This window comes from Meles meles, chromosome 14 (assembly GCF_922984935.1).
Source record: "Meles meles chromosome 14, mMelMel3.1 paternal haplotype, whole genome shotgun sequence".
Taxonomy (NCBI): Eukaryota; Metazoa; Chordata; class Mammalia; order Carnivora; family Mustelidae; genus Meles; species Meles meles.
Window position 1 is genome coordinate 7,690,104 of NC_060079.1, and position 21,342 is coordinate 7,711,445.

Here is a 21,342-nt window from a genome sequence, read left to right on the forward strand (position 1 = left end):
CTGTGGTCTGTGAGCAGACGAACAACCATTTCCTGAGCTCAAGGGTGGCACTGTCTCTGGTGTTTACATGATTTTGTTTAAAAAGCTGGAAATGCAGAGGCAGTTGCTGAACTTGGTGATAAGAGATGCAGGGTTCCCATACAGCACAAGCAAGGGAGAGGTGAGTGTTCGGCGTGGCTGTGGAACAGCCTAGAGTTGCACCTTGCTCACTTTGGCTATAAATCGTGCATGTTTTTAATTGTGAAGGAAAATAAAATTGTAGGACACATATGAAAACCTGGAAAAACATTTTTTTTTAATTAACGCCTAATAGGGAAATTCTAACGAAGGATTTTGGAATGTTCTGTATCTTTCTGGGAATGAAACTCCCGGTCCCAACTCCCTATGCCCCTCATAACAGCTAAGTCCATTGTAACTTGCAGTAATTGGTTTTTTATTAAAATAAGAGACTGCAGTATAAATTTTAGCGACGAGGCTAAATAGGCATTAACAGGCCCTGGGATCCAACCACAATTTGTAACATCGTTCCTTTGGGAAAATAGATTCTAAGAGCCCAGTAACTAACTTACAAATAGACTTTTGAATCATAGTCCATTGGAGAATAAGGAACTGTTTGTGATAGTAATACCTTCGATTGGCTTGCTTGGGAACTACACAGAAGGGACCTATATTCTGCCACACATGTGTAGTGAACCCAGCTAGTCTGGGTTGGATCAAAGATTATTGCTGAGTGGGCACTGGAAACCCAGGAATTAAAACCAAAGTAGAGGCTGGAGACAAGACAGGGGTGCAGTTAAGAGGATGGATCTGCAGAGGTTTTAGTGGTAAAGGAGGTGTTCAGTCTTACAGGCAAAGGTGTGATTCTGTGCAGATGATGTGAGAGGAGAACAGGACAATTCAGGCAGGAACGGAGGGGAGGAGGAGAGAACATTGCAAGCAAAAGGGATAAGATACGAGGAAGAAGAAGGATCAACCACAAAGCAGACTCTTAACTGTAGAGAACAAACTGAGGGCTGCTGGATGGGAGGTGGGGGGTGGGGGAAATAGGTGATGGGGATCGAGGAGGGCACTTGTGATGAGCACTGGCTGTTGTATGGAAGTGATGAATCGTTGGCTTCTACACCTGAAATTAATATTACACTGTATGTTAACTAACTGGAATTTAAATTAAAAACTTGGGGATAAAAAAAGAAAGAAAGGAAAATGTAATACAAATTGTGCCAGGAAGGGGGATGGCCCATGTAGTAACTTAGTAATGTTTGGTGCTCTCTGTGCAACCGGATAGCATGACTGCCGTGTTTCTAACAGCTGGTGGTTCAACACAGCTTCGGGACATCATGTCACTCCATGGGTATCTCCCGCTCTAAGATGCTTTGTACTGCACCCCGCCATGTGCTAGCGACCTTCTCTTCCATGTTTAGTACTACGCATGTATCTGTCCTGCAGTTATTACATTTTATTAGACAATAAACATGAGCGCGGTTGTTGCATGCTGTGTCTGTGTGCTCTCACATTTTCATGGTCACAAGCCTCATGTTTTAAACTCCATATCCACTATGCCAAGAGTAGTTGTGCCTGATGACCAGCGGGCTCGAGGAGTTGTCTTTTGTCTTTGCTCAGTCTGCTCTACCAAAAATACCATAGACTACGTGGCTTCCGGAAATCGACTCCTTGTGTTTCTGAAGGCTGGGAAGTCTGAGATCAAGGTGCCGACAGGTCCACTGTCTGACAAGGGCTCTCTCTTCCTGGTTTATGGACTGGCTGTGTTCCTGCTGTTTCCTCCTGTGGCTGGAGGGGCAGAGCGGAGTGGGGGGGTGGGGAAAGAGAAAGGGAAGGGAGAAACTCTCTTGTAGCTTCTTGTTAAGGGCACTAATCATATCATATTGTGAGTACTTCCCTGCTGTGATTTAATGACCTCCCAAAGGCCCCGCCTCCAAATACCATCACACTAGGGATTAGGGTTTCAGTGTCTGAATTTTCGGGGGATATAAAGATTTCGTCCATAGTACTTTGCGGGTTCAGCCTGAAAGTAATTCAACTTAGTATCATCCGTGTTCCCCAGGCCGCTGCGGGCTGTGGCAGCGGAGGCTGTCAGGAAGAGGGGGCCGTGTGGGTGACTCTGTGTCCCTGCCTGCCCATGTTGAAATTCCAGCTCCCTTTCAGGTCCTTCCCTACACAACTGATGGAGTGACTGACTGGGGGGTAAGGGGAAGATTGTATATGTCTCAGGAACCACGTTTCTGCCGTTCACAATCTCAGTGCTGGGCACCCTCCCTGCTCATGCCCCAGAGCCTCACACACCTGACAGGTGGGCAGCTGCCAACACTCGGGCTGAGGAAGAAGGGTCCAGTCTGTCTTCCTGAGGGGGCCAGAAATACCCCCAAATGGAGAAAGTACCTTTCATAATATCACGACTGCTGCATATCTTCATTTTTACCGTGCTCCCTTACAAAAACGCCACAGGCAGGGGGCTCCTTATCTCAGGGATCTGTATTCTTCAACCTTTCCCTCCTTAATTCCACAGGGAGGGGGTGGTAATGGGAGTAAAGGACACTGGACGAGACTGTGCCTCCACGACCGGCATGTTGGTCAGAGACCAGATTGGCAGAGCTTGCCTCATCCTTTTGAGGAAAATATTTCCCAGGAGGTTTTTCTGTCCACCATGCATTGACCCCTGGCAAACACACTCCTCAGAATTGCCCGGACTTGTCTGAGCTCCCCGGTGAGCACACCCAGGAGGCCACACCGGGATTTCCCTGAGTGGGTGGGATTTTTTTTTTCTACCCAGATTCTAAAGGGCAGGCTGTTTGCACAGATAAGGTAAACATAGATGTTTTGTTTGAGATTCAGAATTATGCAACTAATTAAGAGTGAAAAAGTATAAAGTTTCCTTTATTTTTACTAGAAGTCAGTTTTTCTTTTTAGGACACTCTTCTATCAATTATGCTTCTGTTATTACAGTGACAAAGAAGGCATTGTCTGTGATGACATTTATCCACCGCCTGAAGTAGCACCTCTGTGTATTTTCCTAGATGTGGGGAATTCTTCATGCATAAATAGTAACCAGAGGAAGAATGGGCTTCATTGAGTGCTTCTTATGTGCCCAGCCCAGTGTTAGGCAGGTGGCACCAATTAGCTCATTTGTTCATAACAAAAAGTGCAATGAGGTACCTAGTCTTAGCTCTGTTTTACGCTTAAGACTTGCTGTTTAAAGAGGCTAAGTAATTTGCCCAAGGTCATAGAGGTAATAGGTAGAGAGTTGGGACCAGACCCTGGGCCATCTGAGCATAGAACGGGGCCCTAGACCATCGTTATGCCTCAAATACATCTTTCTCTTAAGTGTCGTCTCAAGTCTCTTGTTGAGAATGAAAACTGAGCATTGAGGCAATAGAACTTATGCTTTCCTTTGTGATAGTAACGGGTCCTCAGCTTCACTAGAGGTAGAAGGATTCCTGTCCATTCAACATATTTCTTTAAAATGGTAATTTATGTTATCAGGTGGATAAATTATATGTAAATGTAGTTTAAAAGCCAAAGGACAGTTGTCCGGACAGAATAATTTCAGTAGACTTTTGTGCTCCCCTCATTAACTTAAACCATATTTTTTATTACGAGCTAAAAATTTCATTCTTAAATTTGAACCAGATATCCTAATCATAATCATAAAACCACTCAGAAGTCAGACATACTTTCTTTTTTTAAATCCAAAGAATAATTCTGTGCTTTAATTGCATCCAATTAAACCAAGGCACTTGTTTTGGCTGGTAGTAATGTGTTAAAAGGTACTGTTTTAAAATGTTTAATTTGAGTAGATATTTTCTGTAACATGAAAAAAATGATCAGTTTGTGTCTTCTTCTGATGACCCAAGGGGAGAAGTGGTTTAATCTGAAGAACTCAGCAGAGGATAGAAATTAATCTTTTGTGTATATCCCCTAATACCATTTGGAGGCTTTAAAGATTATCTGTGCAAACTGAGAAATGTTTGCCATTTAAATTTTAGCAACTTTATCTTTTGAGAAAAAAGAAAAACAACACCATCACACATCTGTTTATATGGAGTTTCCTGCTCAGGAGGCACCAAGAATAATATATATGTAGTATAAAGGAGGAGGGAGAAAGGTCGTAAGAACCTTAGCAATTAAATTTCCAATGGAGAAGAATTTGGATGCTCTAGTTCAGCCTAGACTGCAACCAGAGTAGGTTATTGTAAATATCAAATGTAAAAAACATTAATGGGGATGTTTTTACCCATAAAACAGACCTGCCAGGCAGTTCGATGGAATTTTAATGTGCATTTATATATATTCACATGAAATTGAACTCTGCGTTTAACATTAGAATGGACATGTTCACACTTGAAGGAACTTTGGATTTTTTTCTTAAGTTCTGTTTTTGATGTATTGAACACATAATAACATGACCCCTCCCCCACAACTCTTGTTTCAGGCAACAAGGGCAGCCATTACACAGCACTGCACTGACCTTGGCAATCTGTTGGGCAAGGAGAATGATGTGGCCCTCATCATCGATGGCCACACTCTGAAGTACGCGCTCTCTTTTGAAGTCAGGAGAAGCTTCCTGGATTTGGCGCTCTCCTGTAAAGCGGTCATATGCTGCAGGTAGGCATGTGCAGGCTGTGTGGGGGGTTCACATTCCCACATGGCTGTCTCCTGTGTTTTTATTAAAAAAGACAATGCATGGAAATTATAGGGGTAAAGTTTCATTTAAAAAACAAGCAAAATAAAAATATTAGTTGAACTGTCCATTCACAGATTTGAGAGCAAGCAGTTAGTGGTTTTTACAGTTTCGTTTCTTATCTTCCAAGAAAATAAAAGAAGAGCCAAGACCTTTCTCTCCTGGAAGATTAACTGGAATAAGTCTGCCAGGAGCAGGTGTGGGAAGTTAGAAGAGCCCTTTGAACTTGGGTCCTTGGTTCTCCACATCTGAGCTCAACTTCCAAGACCTGTGGGAGACACAGTGGATATTTCTGTTCAGTCAGGAAGGAGCTTTGGTTGCATCTGTTATACCAATTTTTGGGTTCGGACCTAAGCAGACAACTTCGTTGGGTTTTCTTTTTTAAGTTTTTATTTTGATTTCAGCTACTTAACGTGCAGTGTTATATTAGTTTCGGGTGAAGAACATTGGTTGTTTATTTCATGAAATCTGGGAAGGTTTTTGAGGGTGGGCATTGCTACATTCCATTGACTATGGCCGTGTGAGATCCAGTTCTGATAGAGATTTGAGAGTCAGAATCATAAAGAAAAAAACTACTAGAAAGATGAGCAGCACCACCCGAACCCTGCAGCAAACAGTTTGAAAGGTGAGAGGAGAGCTGCCCATTTCCGAAAGCACTGTGGTTAGGCAGCACCTGGTACAAGGTTAAAGGCACAATCCATATCATTGGATTCATAATCTCATTGGTGCTTGCTCTTATATTTTATGGTTACACGGTTTTTGTACATTATTTTCTTGGGTACTTTGTCAGAAGTCAGTTATCAGGATGCTTTTAAATTCCTCACTGCATTAATACTTTAGGAAGGCCTGTTGGGGATTTGATCGTGGTCCGTTCAGAATAATGGCTGTCCCATTGACAAGATGGTCTTGCTCTTTCTGCCTTACTAAAAGTCCTTAGTGACATCATCTGCTGTGCCTCTCTACACAGACATTTCATGACACTGCCTGTTTGGGATGGCCAGTAAGTCTGGGGGAGGACTGTTAGGAAAGTCTCTCCCTTGTCTCCCAACCTTGCTCCCCACTCCCAGTGGTTCTTATTTGATACCAAATGATTTGTTGCCATTTCCCCATGAATACATCTCTGTATTCAGAACACCGAATGGTCTTCACATAATAGTTCTCTCTCATTTTACCCTCCTCTCTTGATCCCTTTTTGGAATTTGGAACATCATCAAAGGCCAAGGAGAGCTGGGGTGGTGGCTGGTGGAGGCTCCATGGTAGAAAGGAATGGAGCTGTTGTGCTATGGTTGTAGGATGTTCAAGGACCTCGGGGGGAAGGAACAAATTCACATGTGTCTGAAACAGTGAATGAGAACTCGCTGTTACCTCTAAGTCGGGAAACTTGGTACAGCTAAAAGGGACCTGGGATAGTGAGGAATGAACAAAGCATCTGGAAATGAAAGGCTTCCTGGTTTTATGATGGTCTTGTTCTCTTCTTTTTTAACAACTTTATTGAGATATAATTCACATATCATACAGTTCACCCAGTTAGAGTGTATAGTTCTATGGATTTCAGTATATTCAGAGAGCTGTAACCTATCACTGCAACCAATTTTAGAATATTTTAATCACCCCCAAAAGAAACCCTCTTATTTATTATTAATCAATCCCTATCCTCCTTCACCCTCCCCAACCTCCCTCAGTACTAAACAACCACAAATCTGCTTTCTTGTCTGTACACATTTACCAATTTGGGACAGTTCATATGAATGCAGCTATATAAGATGTGGTCTTTCTCTGATTTCTTCCACTTAGCATAATGTTTTCAAGGTTCAGCCATGGTGTAGAATATATCTACATCATTCCTTACCAGCTGAATAATATTCCATTGTATGGCTATCCCATTGTTTGTCACCCATCTTGATTAGCGTTTGGATTGCTTATGCTTTTTGACCATTATGAATAATGCTGCTATGACGATTCATGTACAAGTTTTTGTATGGACATCTCTTTTCAGAAATGCTGGGTCAGCTGCTAAGTCTGTGTTTAATGTCCTGAAGAACTGTCAGACTGGTTTCCAAAGTGGCTATACCCTTTTATATTCCCACCAGCAGTTTGTGAGTGTTCTAGCTTGTCCACATCCATCCATTGGTTATTATCTGTCTTTTTCATTGTTTAGCCTAGTGGTTGTAAAGTGGTGTCTCATAGTTTTGATTGCATTTCCCTCATGGTTAATGATGTTGAGCATCTTTTCTTGTGCTTATTGGCCTTTTGTATATATTCTTTTTTTTTTTTTTGTAAGATTTTATTTACTTAAGAAAGAGTGAGAGCGAGAATGAGAGAGAACGCGAGAGCGCACAGAGGGAGAGGGAAAAGCAGACTCCAAACTGAGCAAGGAGCCCTGCTTGAGGCTTAATCCTAGAACCTTGGGATCATGACCTGAGCTGAAGGCAGATGCTTAACCAACTGAGCTACCCGGGTGCCCCCATTTGTATATATTCTTTGGAGAAATATCTGTTCAAGTCCATTTTTAAACTGGATTGTTTGTCTTTTTATTATTGAGTTGTACGAGTTCTTTATGTACGCTGAATATATAAGTGTTTTTTCAGAAATATGGTTTACAAATATTTTCTCCCATTCTATTGGCTATCTTTTCGTCTTCATGAAAGTATTGTTGACAGCACGAAAGATTTTGATTTTGGTGAAGTCCAATGTATCCGTTGATTCTTTCACTCTGTGCGTTGGTGTCCGGTCTAGCAGCTCCCTTTTTGAAGCAGCTGATACTGGGCTTTCTTTCCTGGGCTCCATTCGGGCAGTTTAGCTCAGGGACATGCAAATGGCAAGAAGGGGAGGCGTTGTGGTGAAACACTCTTTTCTGGTAGTTTCCTCTGTGTCTGTTGTGAAGCTACTGAGTAGGTCCCTGATTTCTGTGAGGTCCTCAGCCCTGGAGATTGTCACTGTCCCACCCAGAGCCAGAAGTCATGGTGAGGGAGTCCCTCCCCTGCCAACTGTGAGTTGGTCAAGGGGCCATTACCCTGACTTGTCGGTGAGCAGAAACAAGCAACAAGAAACAACATGGAAAAGTCTGGTAAACTGTAAATCAAAGCAAACATGCTCACACTTCATGGTTTTTCAAAAGGAAATCAAAACGAGTCCATTTGGATTCTCCAGGGAGAGCAGGAATGCCTTTAAGCCTTTACAGGAACACGTTCTTTGCTTGCCAGGTGCTTGATACTAAAGAAAAACATCTTTTTCCCCTTCTTTCTTTGGCTGGGCTTTGTGTCACATAAAGCTGTACACTCAAAGACTTCCCAGGAAGGAGTTCAAACTAGAATTGGCACAGAAAGAGGAAATTTCAAATTAAATACTGTTACTGTCTAAAAAATAGAAGCGCTAATTGAAAAAAGGAATCTAGGATAGTGTACTACTTTACCGCTCCAGGAGACATTTCTTGGCTGGTCTCACTCTCAAGATTTACTAAAAAAAAAAAAAAAAAAAAAAACAACACATACTTTTTTTTTTTAATAAAAACACTCGTGTACTTCAGATGTTGCTTACTATTCACTGAGAATTTAAACCTAAGTTAAATTTAATGTGACTTCAAACATAAGGTTGACCTTAATTCTTACTTTTCATCTTTAAAATGCAATCATTGTAAAGGTTACCCTTTTCTCTAATAATAGAAGAAAATAATTTCTTTCGGAAAATAACTTCAGTGAAATCATGAAGCTCTGTCAGCCATCAATATTGATTCAGAGACCAGTGAATGTTTTATAAAAACTGATAAATACTTCTAAGCTGAAACAGTGTTTTAGGCAGAAAATGTAAGAATTTGTTAAATAGTTTGCTGACATTAGACTCAAACAATTTAGCTAATTATATATTATTATACCCAAATATTTTCCATATAGTTAAAATCCTAGAAAGGTCATAAAAAGGCCAGCAAACAGGTACAGGTCAGTACTCTCCTGTGGCTTCCTGTTGTGGCTGCCACGTTATTTGTTGAGGTATAAACTGATTGGCCTAATGCCATTTTTGTGGTAGACTTGATATCTGTCCTGTATGTTCCTGGGTGTCATGGAATAGTGAGTAAGAGTATATTACAGTACTCGCCTCTCTTCTATGGCTCAACTCTTTGAAAGCAGGGCCTCAGTGAAGCTAACACTCCCCAGACTCCATGACCTCCATCTTGCCGTATGCGACAGAGTCAATTTCTTTATGGATTCCTCCTCAGCAGCTGATGTCAATGGCTCCCCCCACACAGGATTCTCTTCTATTTCTGTGGCACTTCTTTTCCTCCTATGTATGTATCTTCCTTATGGGATCTTTTCAGTAGTCTTTGAAATGTTGTATTTCTAAGGTTTTACCTTTGGCCTTATCACATTTCCACCCATATCTTCTCCTGGATGCATTCCATTTATTTTCATGGTTTCATCCATCTTCTGTACTAGTGATTCTCAACTCCGAGTTTACACTGAATCATCTAGAGAACTTACACAATTTGTTTTCTTCAAAAATTTAAATATGGGATTATGCTATGACCCAGCAATCCCACTGCTAGGTGTATAACCCACAGAATTAAAAATGGGTAATCAAAAAACTTGCATGTTCATGTTCATAGCAGCACTATTCACAATAGCCAAAAGGCGGAAACAGCCCAAGTGTCCTTTAATAGATGAGTGGATAAACAAAGTGTGGTATATCCATACAGTGGGATATTATTTGGACTAGACACCAAGAGGAGAAAGCACAGATACACAAGCTACAATATGGATGAAGTTCAGATGCATACCTCGTGCAAGGCGCTGTCACAAAAGATCACATATTACATGATTCCATTCATAAAATAATCCGAGTGAGTAAATCCATACAGACAGAAGGCAGATTAGTGGTTTCCAGGACCCAAGGGAGTAGGAATGGGAAGTGACTGTTTAAGGGGTGCAGGGTTTCCTTCTGGGATGATGGAAATGCTTTGGAAGTAGATAAAGGTGGTGGTCGCACAACATTGTGAATAGACTAGATGCCACTGAGCCCATACACTTTAAAACGGCCAGTTTGGTGTGGTGTGAACTTTATCTTAAAAGAAAAAACAAACAAGCCAACCAACAAATGAAGGATTCAGTCTGTTAAGCATCTGCCTTCAGCTCAGGTCATGACCCCAGGGCCCTGGGTTGGAGTCCCACACCAGAATCCTTGCTCAGCGGGAAGTGTGCGTCTCTCCCTCTCCCTCTGCCCCTCCCCCTGCTTGTGCTCTCTCTTTCTCTCAAATAAATAAATTTAAAAAAAATAAAGATTTTATTTCTTTCTTTCTGTGTGAGAGAGTTAGCAAGCATGAGTTAGGGGCAGAGGCAGAGAGAGAAGCAGACTCCCCGCTGAGCAGAGAGCCCCGATGTGGAGCTTGATCCCAGGACCCTGAGATCATGACTTGAGCCAAAGGCAGATGCTTAACCGACTGAGCCACCCAGGCGCCCCATAAATAAAATCTTAAGCGCGCACACACACACACACACACACACACACACACACACACAAAACAAATGAATAAAAAGTTCATCCATGTAAATGAATTATTTGTTGAATGAACAAAGTGAGAGGTGGAATGAAAGTTTCATTCATTCAAATGAAGCCTTTGTGGAAAGAAACAAAGACTCGGATTCCCAGGACAAGTAAATGAGCCACAGGTGTGTAGCTCCACCTACATCCGAGACTTTTCCCACTGACGTTCTTTTGACACTTTAAATTCGAGATGTATATACAGAATTAGTAACAATGCCCTTATCTTGCACTTCCTCTTCCCTTCTGGTTTCCTCCACTAGTTTTCTGAGTTTACTGTCTCAGATGAGGATACCATGTGCCTCTCAGCTGCCAGAGCCTTTTGGCATGATTTTGGCATGATTTTGTATTTAAAGAGCCTGTAAGAGACTAAATCATATGAGTAAATTATTATATTGGTCAGAAATTGCACTCTCTTAATTTGTTGGTCCTTGGTAAATATTGTCTTTGTTTTTATAAATGAACAAATTAAGGCCCCAGTAAAATTACATTGTTTCCCCTGGTAGTAAAGGAGGCGATGTCAGTTTCTCCTGGATGTGAGCAGTGCCAGGCTGCGGCGGCTTAATAATCATCACGGATTTATTACTCTTTATTTATTTTTTTTTAAAGATTTTATTTATTTGACAGAGATCACAAGTAGGCAGAGAGGCAGGCAGAGAGAGAGGAGGAAGTAGGCTCCCTGCTGAGCAGAGAGCCCCCATGCGGGGCTTGATCCCAGAACCCTGAGATCATGACCTGAGCTGAAGGCAGAGGCTTAACCCACTGAGCTACCCAGGCACCCCACGGATTTATTACTCTTAGTACTTGAGTTTCATATGAAGTTTTTGCTTTTAACCTATTTTTCAAACTGTAGAATTTGGTTAAACCTGTTTAGCATGTAGGATCTTTCTCCAAGAAGTCGTGTAGAAAATGTGTAAACCATTTTTTATATATTCAAGAAGGGGTTCTGTGTTCTCTCTTCAATGTGTCCTTGGAACCTCCATCTTTCATGTTTTCCCATTTTTCCTTTTTCTTTGAAGTTCTTTAGTTTTGTCAACATGGAGATAAATTTTATAGGCACAGATTTGGGGTAGCAGGGGTGTGGGGGCTGTCTTTGACCTCTTGAGAGCATTCAGAAATTTTAAAAGTTAACGTGTATCATCAGGAAAAGTCATGAAAGAATCATCAGAGTTCCCCTTGTGAGGAAGTTGGTTGATGACCCCACCACAGTTCCCTGCAAACACAGGTGATGCTCTTTGTCCCCAGTGCCGCCATATTAGCAGACATGATTTATGGCTGTATGTCTCCAGACAGGAGATGGAGTGGGAGGAAAACATCACAGCAGGTATTTCCACTGGATGTGCAAATGAAGGGTTTCAGAAGACATCATTTATTTTCCTGGATGTGTTTTGACTTCTGTCTTTCAGGGTAGATTCAAAGATAAACATGTGTGAACCTACTATGATATTCTAGAAATGCACTCAAGAGAAGAAAGCAAAGTGAGCACAATGAATGTTTGTAAAAACATTTTGGGTTTATTTTTCTGACTTGAAGAGTGATTTATATTTCTTGTAGAAAAATTAGAAAATTCAGATAAGCCAGAAGAAAGAAAACAGAATTCACAATTGCAGCAATTAGAGTTCACGACTGTTAGCAATTGGTATTTAAATCTAGATCTCTTTCAGTTAAAACACTTTTTATTGGAAATGGGTTAGCTTAGTCACAATATATGAAATGAAAAGGGTTATAAACCTTTGAAAAGGGCCACCTGGGTGGCTCAGTGGGTTAAGCCACTGCCTTCGGCTCGGGTCATGATCTCAGGGTCCTGGGATGGAGCCCCATATCGGGCTCTCTGCTCAGCAGGGAGCCTGCTTCCCCCTCTCTCTGCCTGTCTCTCTGCCTACTTGTGATCTCCATCTGTCAAATAAATAAATAAAATCTTAAAAAATAATAAAAAAAAAACCTTTGAAAAGGTTGTAGGGGAGCCTGGGTGGTTCAGTCGGTTAAGCATCTGACTCTTGATTTCAGCTCAGGTCAGGTCTAGGGTCATGGGATCAAGCCCCACACTGGGCTCCATGCTCAGCAGGGAATCTGCCTGAGAATTCTCTCTCTTTCCCTCTGCAACCACCTCCCCCAACTCAAGCTCGAGCTCATGCTCTCTCTCTTTGTCTCTCTCTCTCTCTCAAATAAATAAATCTTGCAATAAAAGGTTATAAAGGTTTAGTTGTCTATGTCAAAGAGTAAGGTAAAATGTTTTTTAAAAGCTTGCTTGTATTCTTATGTAAAAACAATGATTAATCTATTCTTAGTTGTTGAATACTCAGGTTAACAGGTTTGTGTTGTTGTTTTTTTTTTAACTCTTATAAATGTCACTGTAATGAGGTTTTTATAGCTAAATCTTTGCAAAGGCTTTTGATGATTTCCATAAAATAATAATGGATTCAAGAGCAAGCCACGCAGAAACTGGCAGAAGGGTTTGTACCCTTCACCTAAGAAAGTGAAGTTATTTGATTTGGAGTGAGAGAGCTATGGTCAGTAGCTCCCTCCCTGCAGGGACAAATGTGTTCTCCTCCATTTAGTCAGCAAAGTCTGGGGTTTATTATCCTCACTAAGAACGGGGAGCAGTTAAGAGATTACTTTGTGACAGGATATGTATAGGAGTAGAATCTGAAAAGAAATCAGCACAGCATTTTTATACACTGACAGTATATCATTTCCATAGCTGGCTCACTCTTACACTCCTTTTCTGGACTCTCTTAAGCCTGTGACTCACTTAGCCTGCATCCAAAAACCTGTAATCAGTCTTACCTTCAGACAGCGTAGGGTAGAGGAGAACTGGCTCTTCTAATTTGTTCTCCACTCCAGCTCAGCTTTCTATATTAATGAAGCATGATGGGTAATAGACATCTCAGAACATTATGCGTTTTGTGTGTGGTATCTTTCAGCCCGTGAACTACACACAAGAACGATATCAAAACAGAGTTCAGACACACTAATTAGAATTGTACCACCGATTGTGTTTTGGTTGGCCTCTGCATTGGTAAGGGATCCAATCATACGCTTACAAAAATAAAACTTTTCTTTGCTTTCTTTCATGATATGATTTCTCAGCATCATACTTGTTTAGTTACAAGTCAGCTTCCTCCGTTGACGTCTCATTCCAGAGAACATTATTAACTTGTCGAGGTTGTAAACCTATCCTTGGGATGTTTGGTTTACAGCTTAGCATGTTTGCCCATTTGTTGATTAAATGCAATTAAGGTAGAATTCATTCTTAGACAGGGTTTTTTTTTTTTTCGTTTAGCCCTAAAATGAATGCTATTATTTGAATGATTGTAGCAATTTTATTTGGTCCTAACTGGCCTTATTGTTGTTCTGCTCAGGGTGAGCGTGCTCAGATGTAATGGCTCCCTGGCATCCTGTTGAATAAACAATATCCAAAAGCCCACGGCTTAAAAAATGTTTTTCCATCCACAGGTCTGACCATTATTTATTCAGAATGAAAATTAGATCGATGCCAATTCTGTACTGTGTCAAAATAGCTTACTTAATCATTGTATAGACTGGCACATTTAGAGACTTTGCAGTATTAATACAAAGTAGGACAAGGAATCCCTTTCTAAATAATTCTTTCTAGCTTAGAGAAAAACATTTCATTAAACTTTTTGGAATCAAAGTCAGTTTTGATGATGACTTATGTTTAGACATGGAGGACTGTTTTCATGTTAAACAACTCTTGCAGGAAATAATTTATACCAATCGCTCTAGAATATCGACCCTTGACTATTAAGGATTTCTGATATTTTTTATTTTTCTCCAGCCTTTTAAAAATTACCTATTATCACTATTTATAGAGAACTCCTGCAGGTGAGAAATAGAAAAATAAATTAACCTGTCACCTTTTTTGCTTACGTCCTGAACGGGCAAAATACTTTGGCAGTGAATACTGGCGGACGTGTGATGAAATACAGGCACATATATGAGTGTAACACTGAGAAAACAGAAAGCTCTTCTTTAAGAAAATCTGTTGTTAAGTAGTCTGGATTAAAAGCTAGTACTTGTGGCATGTTAACAAGACAGAAATCTCTACCAGGGACATTTTGTAATATGGCTTGATATATAATAGTATGCTGTATAATTGGGAACACATCTCTTAGGAAATGTTTGTTTTTTTTTTTTTTTGGTGATAAAACTGGAGTTATAATACCATTTTTTTTCTGTAGTAGAGCTATCACTCTGAACCATGCTGAGAAGTGGTTTCTGTGGTAGAAGTTCCCTTGGGTTCACGATCTTCACACTAGTCAATACAGAGGCCCAGAAACAAAATGGACTGAGGAAGTAACGAGGCCCTTTCTTCTCAAGGGGCAGTAGTCTAAGAATTACGGTAATAGGGTCTGTGTGATCTCCCATCTATCCGCTCAACTGCTTTCAACACATTGGAACCCACATGAGATTCCAGAAGAGCTCATAGACACATCACTTTTCAAGTTTTTCCTGTGTTTCTTCCTCTTCCTCTTTTCATGAATGATTAATTCATCAGTGCGTGTCATTTTTGACAATAGTGCTTGCCAAATGAAACAAGGTGATGTTAGGTCAAACTGGGGTCCAAATTATGAAGTAGAAGCTCATAATATTTGGCATCTTTCCTGCTAGAAAAACAAACCATGAAAAAAAAAAAAGTCAAGAATAGAGCCTAACTAAACATGTGGAATATGTCATGAATATTTATATCCCCAAGTCTTGCCTTGTGATAGTATTTGCATTTAAGGTGCTTTTTTTCTTTTTCCTGTGAAGTAGTTCAGAATGTGTTTCATTAATACAAGTGTCATTTTAACTTTCATTAGGAGAAAATTCACTTCTTCTGACAACACTGACACCTTTCTGATCGAGAGTATGCAAAATAGCTCTTACATTAATTGGTCCCAAAGAAAATTATGTTTTCCAGTTTCCTGTCTATACATCTGACACTTTCCCTCATTTAGTACCTGCTGAATTATCGATGCTTTCCCTTTCCCGATTTTGACAGCCAGAAGTCCTCCTATGACTTTGAAGACCATCAGGAATCCCCCACCCCAGGAGATTTACTGTCCTCCAGTTTGGACAGGAAGCACCGGGATTATGGTTAGCAACTACACACAGACTGAAGCCTTCACTGGCTTTTTTGTTTGTTTGTTTTTCCATCTGTATTAAGGTATAATTGGTATACAGAAAATTGCGTATCATTAACATACATGATTTGAGTTTGAAATACATATCCACTCTTGTTATCATCACCACAGTCCAGAGAATGACCATAGCCATCACCTCCAAAAGTTCCCTTGCGTCCCTTTGGTTTGGGTAGTGTTTTTGCGTTTTTGTTTTGTGTTGTGTTTGGATGCAGTAAGAGCACTCAGCACGAGATCCACTCTCTTAACTTTTTCAGTGCACAACGCTCTAGGGTCAGCTGTAGGCACTGTGTCGTCCAGCAGGTCTCAGGAACTTACTCTTGTGTCACTGTACCTTTCTACCCATTGAGCAACAACTCCCCAGTTCCCCGCCCCCATCCCCTGGGGACCGCCACTTGTCTGTTTCTATACCTTCGGCCTTTTCAGCTGCCTCATATAAATGGAGTCGTGCAGGATTTGTCTTCCCGTGACTGACTTATTTCATGTAGCCTAATGTCTTCCAGGTCCGTCCGTGCTGTCTCAACGGTAGGAGGGCCTCTCTGCTCGAAATGTCTCTGATTCAGTTTCTCACTTGTTTAACTTTAAAGAGGAAACAAATAACAAGAGAGGAATGTTTCCGTCTTTTGTTTCTCTGAACCCTTAAATTTCATATTCAGCCCCATTTAGGGCAACTGGTGAGTTGTCAACAACAAGAAATATGTTAGACCGATGGCGCTAACTGAAGTTGCCAAATTTTGGAAGCTGGGCTTGGTTTGAGTTTTACGGTTGGCGACTCCTGAGCTTTATTACCATTGTCATCTGCACAGCTTTGCTGGGTCAGCAGAGAATAAGAGCTTCTGCTGAAAGATGTGGGTTCTGTTGTTTCTTGTTAATCAGCTAACTGAGCTCTGTACCAGTTCCGGAGCCGAGCCGGCTTCAGTGGCTCAGGTCCTGATAGGCCAGCGAATAGAAAGAGGCAAGCAGACGGATGGACAGACAGACAGCTACCCTCTCCCCAACTAGGCCATCAAAATCTTGACACCTGGGTCACTTGAGAAACACAGAGCCAGCATTTTTCCCCTGCTGAGCAAGTATTCATAGCAGTGTCCTTTCACCACGACGGACATAGCAGTCATTAAAGACCAGAGTAAATACACCAGCTTGAAGATAATCCTTTCTCAAATATACAAGTGCCAAGTTAAAACCATCTGTCAATCATTTGTGCATTTTCCCCTTACTCTTATTTGTTTTAGTGGATAGGTGTTGTTTGAAAATATTGGAGCTTGAGAAATTAGCAGGCCTCTCTGGCCACAGTATTTTGCCAGTTCTTAGATAACCGAACCTTGGGTTTGTGTTTTCTCTTCGTTAAATCGTGACGAATATACGGTAAATTTTTTTTTTTTCTCAAACAGAAAATAACAGGGATCCACGCTTATTTGTAGATAATTTGAGTACCGGGGATATAGCGATATATTCAGTGTTTTCAAACACTGTGTGTTTTCAAACTCCGTACTCACATCAAACTATGAATTGTGAATAATTAAATCTGGGAACAAATATAAGATTGACAGAGAAGGGAGTGAAGCCTTTTTTAAAAATGGAAAACAAAAAAAAGTGCTGAGTGATGTTCATTTCCTTAAACAACACTTGGGTCTGAATTTACGTTGCTATGTGGCTGTGATTGTATGTTCACACATGTAAGTATAAACACAGCTACTTAAAGAATAATAAATGATGGATGCTTTAGTGCTAATACCAACATCTCATCAAGTCTGAAAATACTTATAATTAGGGAAGTGAAAGAAATAAGGTGGGGGTTTGCCATGGTTCTGCTCGTGTTCTCTTTGTTGGCAAACCGCTGCAAAGAGTCTCGGGTGTGAGTCCATTGCTGGGCCTCTCGTCTTTATACTCACGACTGTCTGAGGTCAAAGATTTCTTTAAGTGTTGCGTGTGTTTAGGTAAATTGTGGAGAACCAGAGGATTTCCCCCCCATCTTCCAGGCCTCTTTTAAGATCTATTTTGATGTATTGGATCCTGTTATTTTGGGGGGATAAGCTGGTTTCAGGGTGATGGCCCAGATAACTGTGTCGCGCCCGGTCAGCTAGCTGGCCTGCCCAGGCTCTGCGCTGTGGCCCGGCCAAGGAGGTGTCTGCTGATGAAGGTGGTGAGGAAACACCAAGTGGCACAGCCTCTGCCTGCCGAGGGGACTCAGTGTGGCCTGAGGGCTGAACCGTAAAGGACCATGGTAGCATAGAGCCCAGTGCGAGGTGCTGTGAAAGGCAAATCTAGGAAGACGACGGGTGGTGGGGGGGGGAGGTCATTAGCTCCAGGGCTGGGTGTCTGGGGGGAAATACTGGCAATATTGGTGCTAACACTCAGGTTGTCACTGTGTCCAGATTATCTGGAAGTGTTTCACATCTACGACCTCAGAGAATCCTTAAAGCAGCCCGGTAGAGAGGCTCCTTACCTTATAGCTTGGAGAGTGAGCCCAGACGTGGGGCCTGAACACCTTACCCTGAGTCCCGTAGCTATCACGAGTAGGTCTGAGGTTTGAAGCCCGGCAACCTAACTCCAGAGCCGATGCTGGAAGGTCAGTGAGACTGTATGCGAGGCAGGAGACCCTTTCAGATCTGCAACTTTGCAATACTGGGGACCTTAAGCAGAATGGTGGTAGCTTGTGTCTCTGACACAGAGTAGGTATTCAGCCAACCGTGGAACTGAATTTCCAGATTTTCTGGAAGGGACTGTGATCCAAATTAACAGTCATTAAGGAGTTAGAATCAATAACTCCTAGTGAGCGAGTGAATGTAGTTGGGGCTGGAAGGACGGGGGAGACGTTAAGACCTGCTGTAAGACAGGCCACATCAGAGGGGATGCTAGAGGAGGAATTAATTTCCAGGATTTCTAGGTGCTGTGCAATCTCCAGCTGTCAGGGGTACAGGTCTAGTACAGGTGGGTGTCCACCAAGCCCAGATCCCTGCGGTGGTGACAGTCTGTTGATCTGTCCAAAGCTATGGAAAATGCCTTCTTGGCTATCTGCTTTCTAGCTGGCACTTATGGAATGACCATTTTGGATCAGTCACTATAGTTTGTGCTGCCACGGGAGAAAAATGAGAACGAGTGAGAGATACTTAGCTTCCGGTCTCCCTTAGCTTATGATTCTTGTAGAAGAAAGTAGTATGCCTTTAGAACGTGCGTAAAACCACACAAGCTGAAGACAGAACTGATTAAAAGTGAGGTACTATAAAGCTGTAAATTCCAGTATTTATTATTAGAATTTGCCTAATCAGGGGACAATGAAGGCAAGCTCTCTTTGCCTTTTGCAGATGGTGATAGAAGTTTTCAAGCGTGGGGAGAGGCAAACACTTGCCTTGTAGATGAACCAGGCTGGATTTGAGAAGGGTGGGACTTTAGAAGGAATGTAACTGTCACAGTTGCAGCAATCTGGGAGACTGGATGACATGTCCTTTTGGGACTCTAGACAAAGTGGTCATCTTCATTCAGAGAACACATTTGTTACCTTTTTTTTTTTAAACTGCAAAAGGAAATGTTAATGTTTTGTAGTTGATTTTGAGGAAGTGCCCTTTCTTTTCTGTGTTAATTTTCATGAGGTATGAAATAATACCAAAAGCAGCCACTCAGAATACTCTCCTCTGTCAAGTTATTTTGCTTCAGTACGTTGTGTTGTGACTGGGTTGCTATTTGACTTTAGGTTTCCGAGCCAGGGTTTTGTGAGTGGTTCCCCCATTAGAACAAGATTCTTGAACTCCTCTTGGTTTGCACAGACCATGTAGGTCTTCACCTTCAAGGTGTTGAGATGATCTTCATTTGGTTAGTGCTGTGGCCTCTAGGACTCCAAAGCCCAGAAGACTGGCCTTGTAAGAAATCCCTCTTTCTATAGGGATACACTCAGAACAGGGAAAAAATGTTGAGCAAGGTGGAGGTTTCTGCATTAACTCAGTCCCTTGGTCCATGTGGCTGAGAGCGGGGCTTTGGGTACAGTCACACTTGCTTGAGTAGTAAACCCACTGGGGTAGGATCCATATGCTACCTATATCAAGGCCTATCCCGTTTGTTTGCTAAAGCTCTGAGGATTCATAGGGTCTAGATGATACTGAAAGAAAGGATCTAAGTGACTCCTCTAGGACTTGCCCAAGACAAAAAAAACATAGTGAAACCAAATCTGATATTAAGTGCTATGGACTTAATTGTGTCCTCCCCAAATTTATATGAAGTCCTAACCCCTAATGTGACTGTATTTAGAAATAGAGCTTTTAGGAGGGTAATTAGAATAAAAAGAGGTCTTAATAATGGGGTCCAGATCCTATCGGATCAATGTCCTTATAATAAAAGACACCAGAGAGCTCTCTGCCACATGAACACATGTAAGAAGGCAGCCGTCTGCAAGCCAAGAAGGAAAAACCAGAAACCAAATTGGCCAGCATCTTGGTCTTGATCTCCAGCCTCCAGAGCTGAGAAAACAATTTTCTGTTATTTAAGCCCCCACGGCTGTGCCACTTTGTTATGCCAGCCTAAGCTGACTAATACACAAACTTAGGTTTGTGTCTACATTGCCCAAAGCTGATTAATAAAATCCTTACTTCTTTTTCATCAGCTGGATTTGCCTTAATGGATTCTGAGTTGGTGAATCTGAAAGGATTGGAAAGGGAGCAGTGAGTGACAGTTGGGGAGAATCACATGAGTAGGAGATGGTAGACTTAAGATTATTTCCTCGCAAAAGAAGCCTGGGAATGCTCTGTATTTAAAATTATGCCCTTCCAACAAAGGATGAGTCATTTTACATGGTAAAAGCAAAAGTAAGGAATATCTTTGTGGAGCTAAAAATGTCATATTGTATTTAGTTTACTGCACCAATCTTCCCTTAAAATATCCTAGGATTAGCCTGATTGAGTTTGTTTTAAGGTAAGTGCAGCAATCTAATCCCTAAAAATATAGATGGTGACCTTTGTACAGAATTCCCTCTTTTCCCAGAATGATGTCTGTTTCTCTTTCAGTGAAAGGTGAAAGCTGAAAGCTGGTGTCCCAGCTTTGTTCATTCCATATTTCAGTTCCGATGTAAGTTTTAAAAAGCAGACATTGCTTCTTTTTTCAACATGAAAGGCGTTTTTACGGTTACATGTAACAAATTTCATCATTCTCACTAGGTCTTTGCTTCAGATAGGACGAAGAGGCAAGTTCTGTTGGCTTAGAAATGTTTACCAGTTTTTTTTTTTCCATTTTATTTATTTTTTCAGCGTAACGGTATTCATTATTTTTGCACAACACCCAGTGCTCCATGCAATACGTGCCCTCCCTATTACCCACCACCTGTTCCCCCAACCTCCCACCCCTGACCCTTCAAAACCCTCAGGTTGTTTTTCAGAGTCTATAGTCTCTTATGGTTCACCTCCCCTTCCAAATTTTTTTTTTTTTTAATAAACATATAATGTATTTTTATCCCCAGGGGTACAGGTCTGTGAATCGCCAGGTTTACACACTTCACAGCACTCACGATAGCACATACCCTCCCCAATGTCCATAGCTCCCTCCCCCTCTCCCAATCCCACCTCCCCCCAGCAACCCCCAGTTTGTTTTGTGAGATTAAGAGTCATTTATGGTTTGTCTCCCTCCCAATCATGCATTGTGCCGTTTAAGCGTGTCTTTATGTATGAAAGGAGAGTGATTTAGAACACATTCATATTAACCCACTTCTGAAAATCCTGAAGTCAACCAGTTTTACTGTGAGTGCTGCAGCTTTCATGTAGATATTCTATAGAAAAAAATTAAAGGTGCTCATTGCCCTGAACAGAGTCTCAGTCACAATTCTAGAAAAGCCCAACCTGAACCTAGTAGCTGTTAGTGATTTGTAAATTTTCCTGTTAGACCTTGGTATTTTCTCTGCTGCTATTCCAGCAAACTGCAAAGTCTCCCAAGGATTATTTCAAATGTAGGTCACGTTGCACTTCTTGAAATGAAAATCAAAATGAAATC

General features: G+C 41.4%; 1 protein-coding gene across 1 annotated transcript in view; it reads left to right on the forward strand.

Annotated features, from left to right (window-relative positions):
- Nucleotides 1–21,342, forward strand: part of LOC123925147 (phospholipid-transporting ATPase IB-like) — a 596,799-nt gene that overhangs the window by 301,573 nt on the left and 273,884 nt on the right. Inside the window, exon 25 of the mRNA XM_045978322.1 lies at nucleotides 4,448–4,620. Coding sequence (XP_045834278.1) covers nucleotides 4,448–4,620 — 173 coding nt within the window. The remainder of the gene's footprint in view (nucleotides 1–4,447; nucleotides 4,621–21,342) is intronic.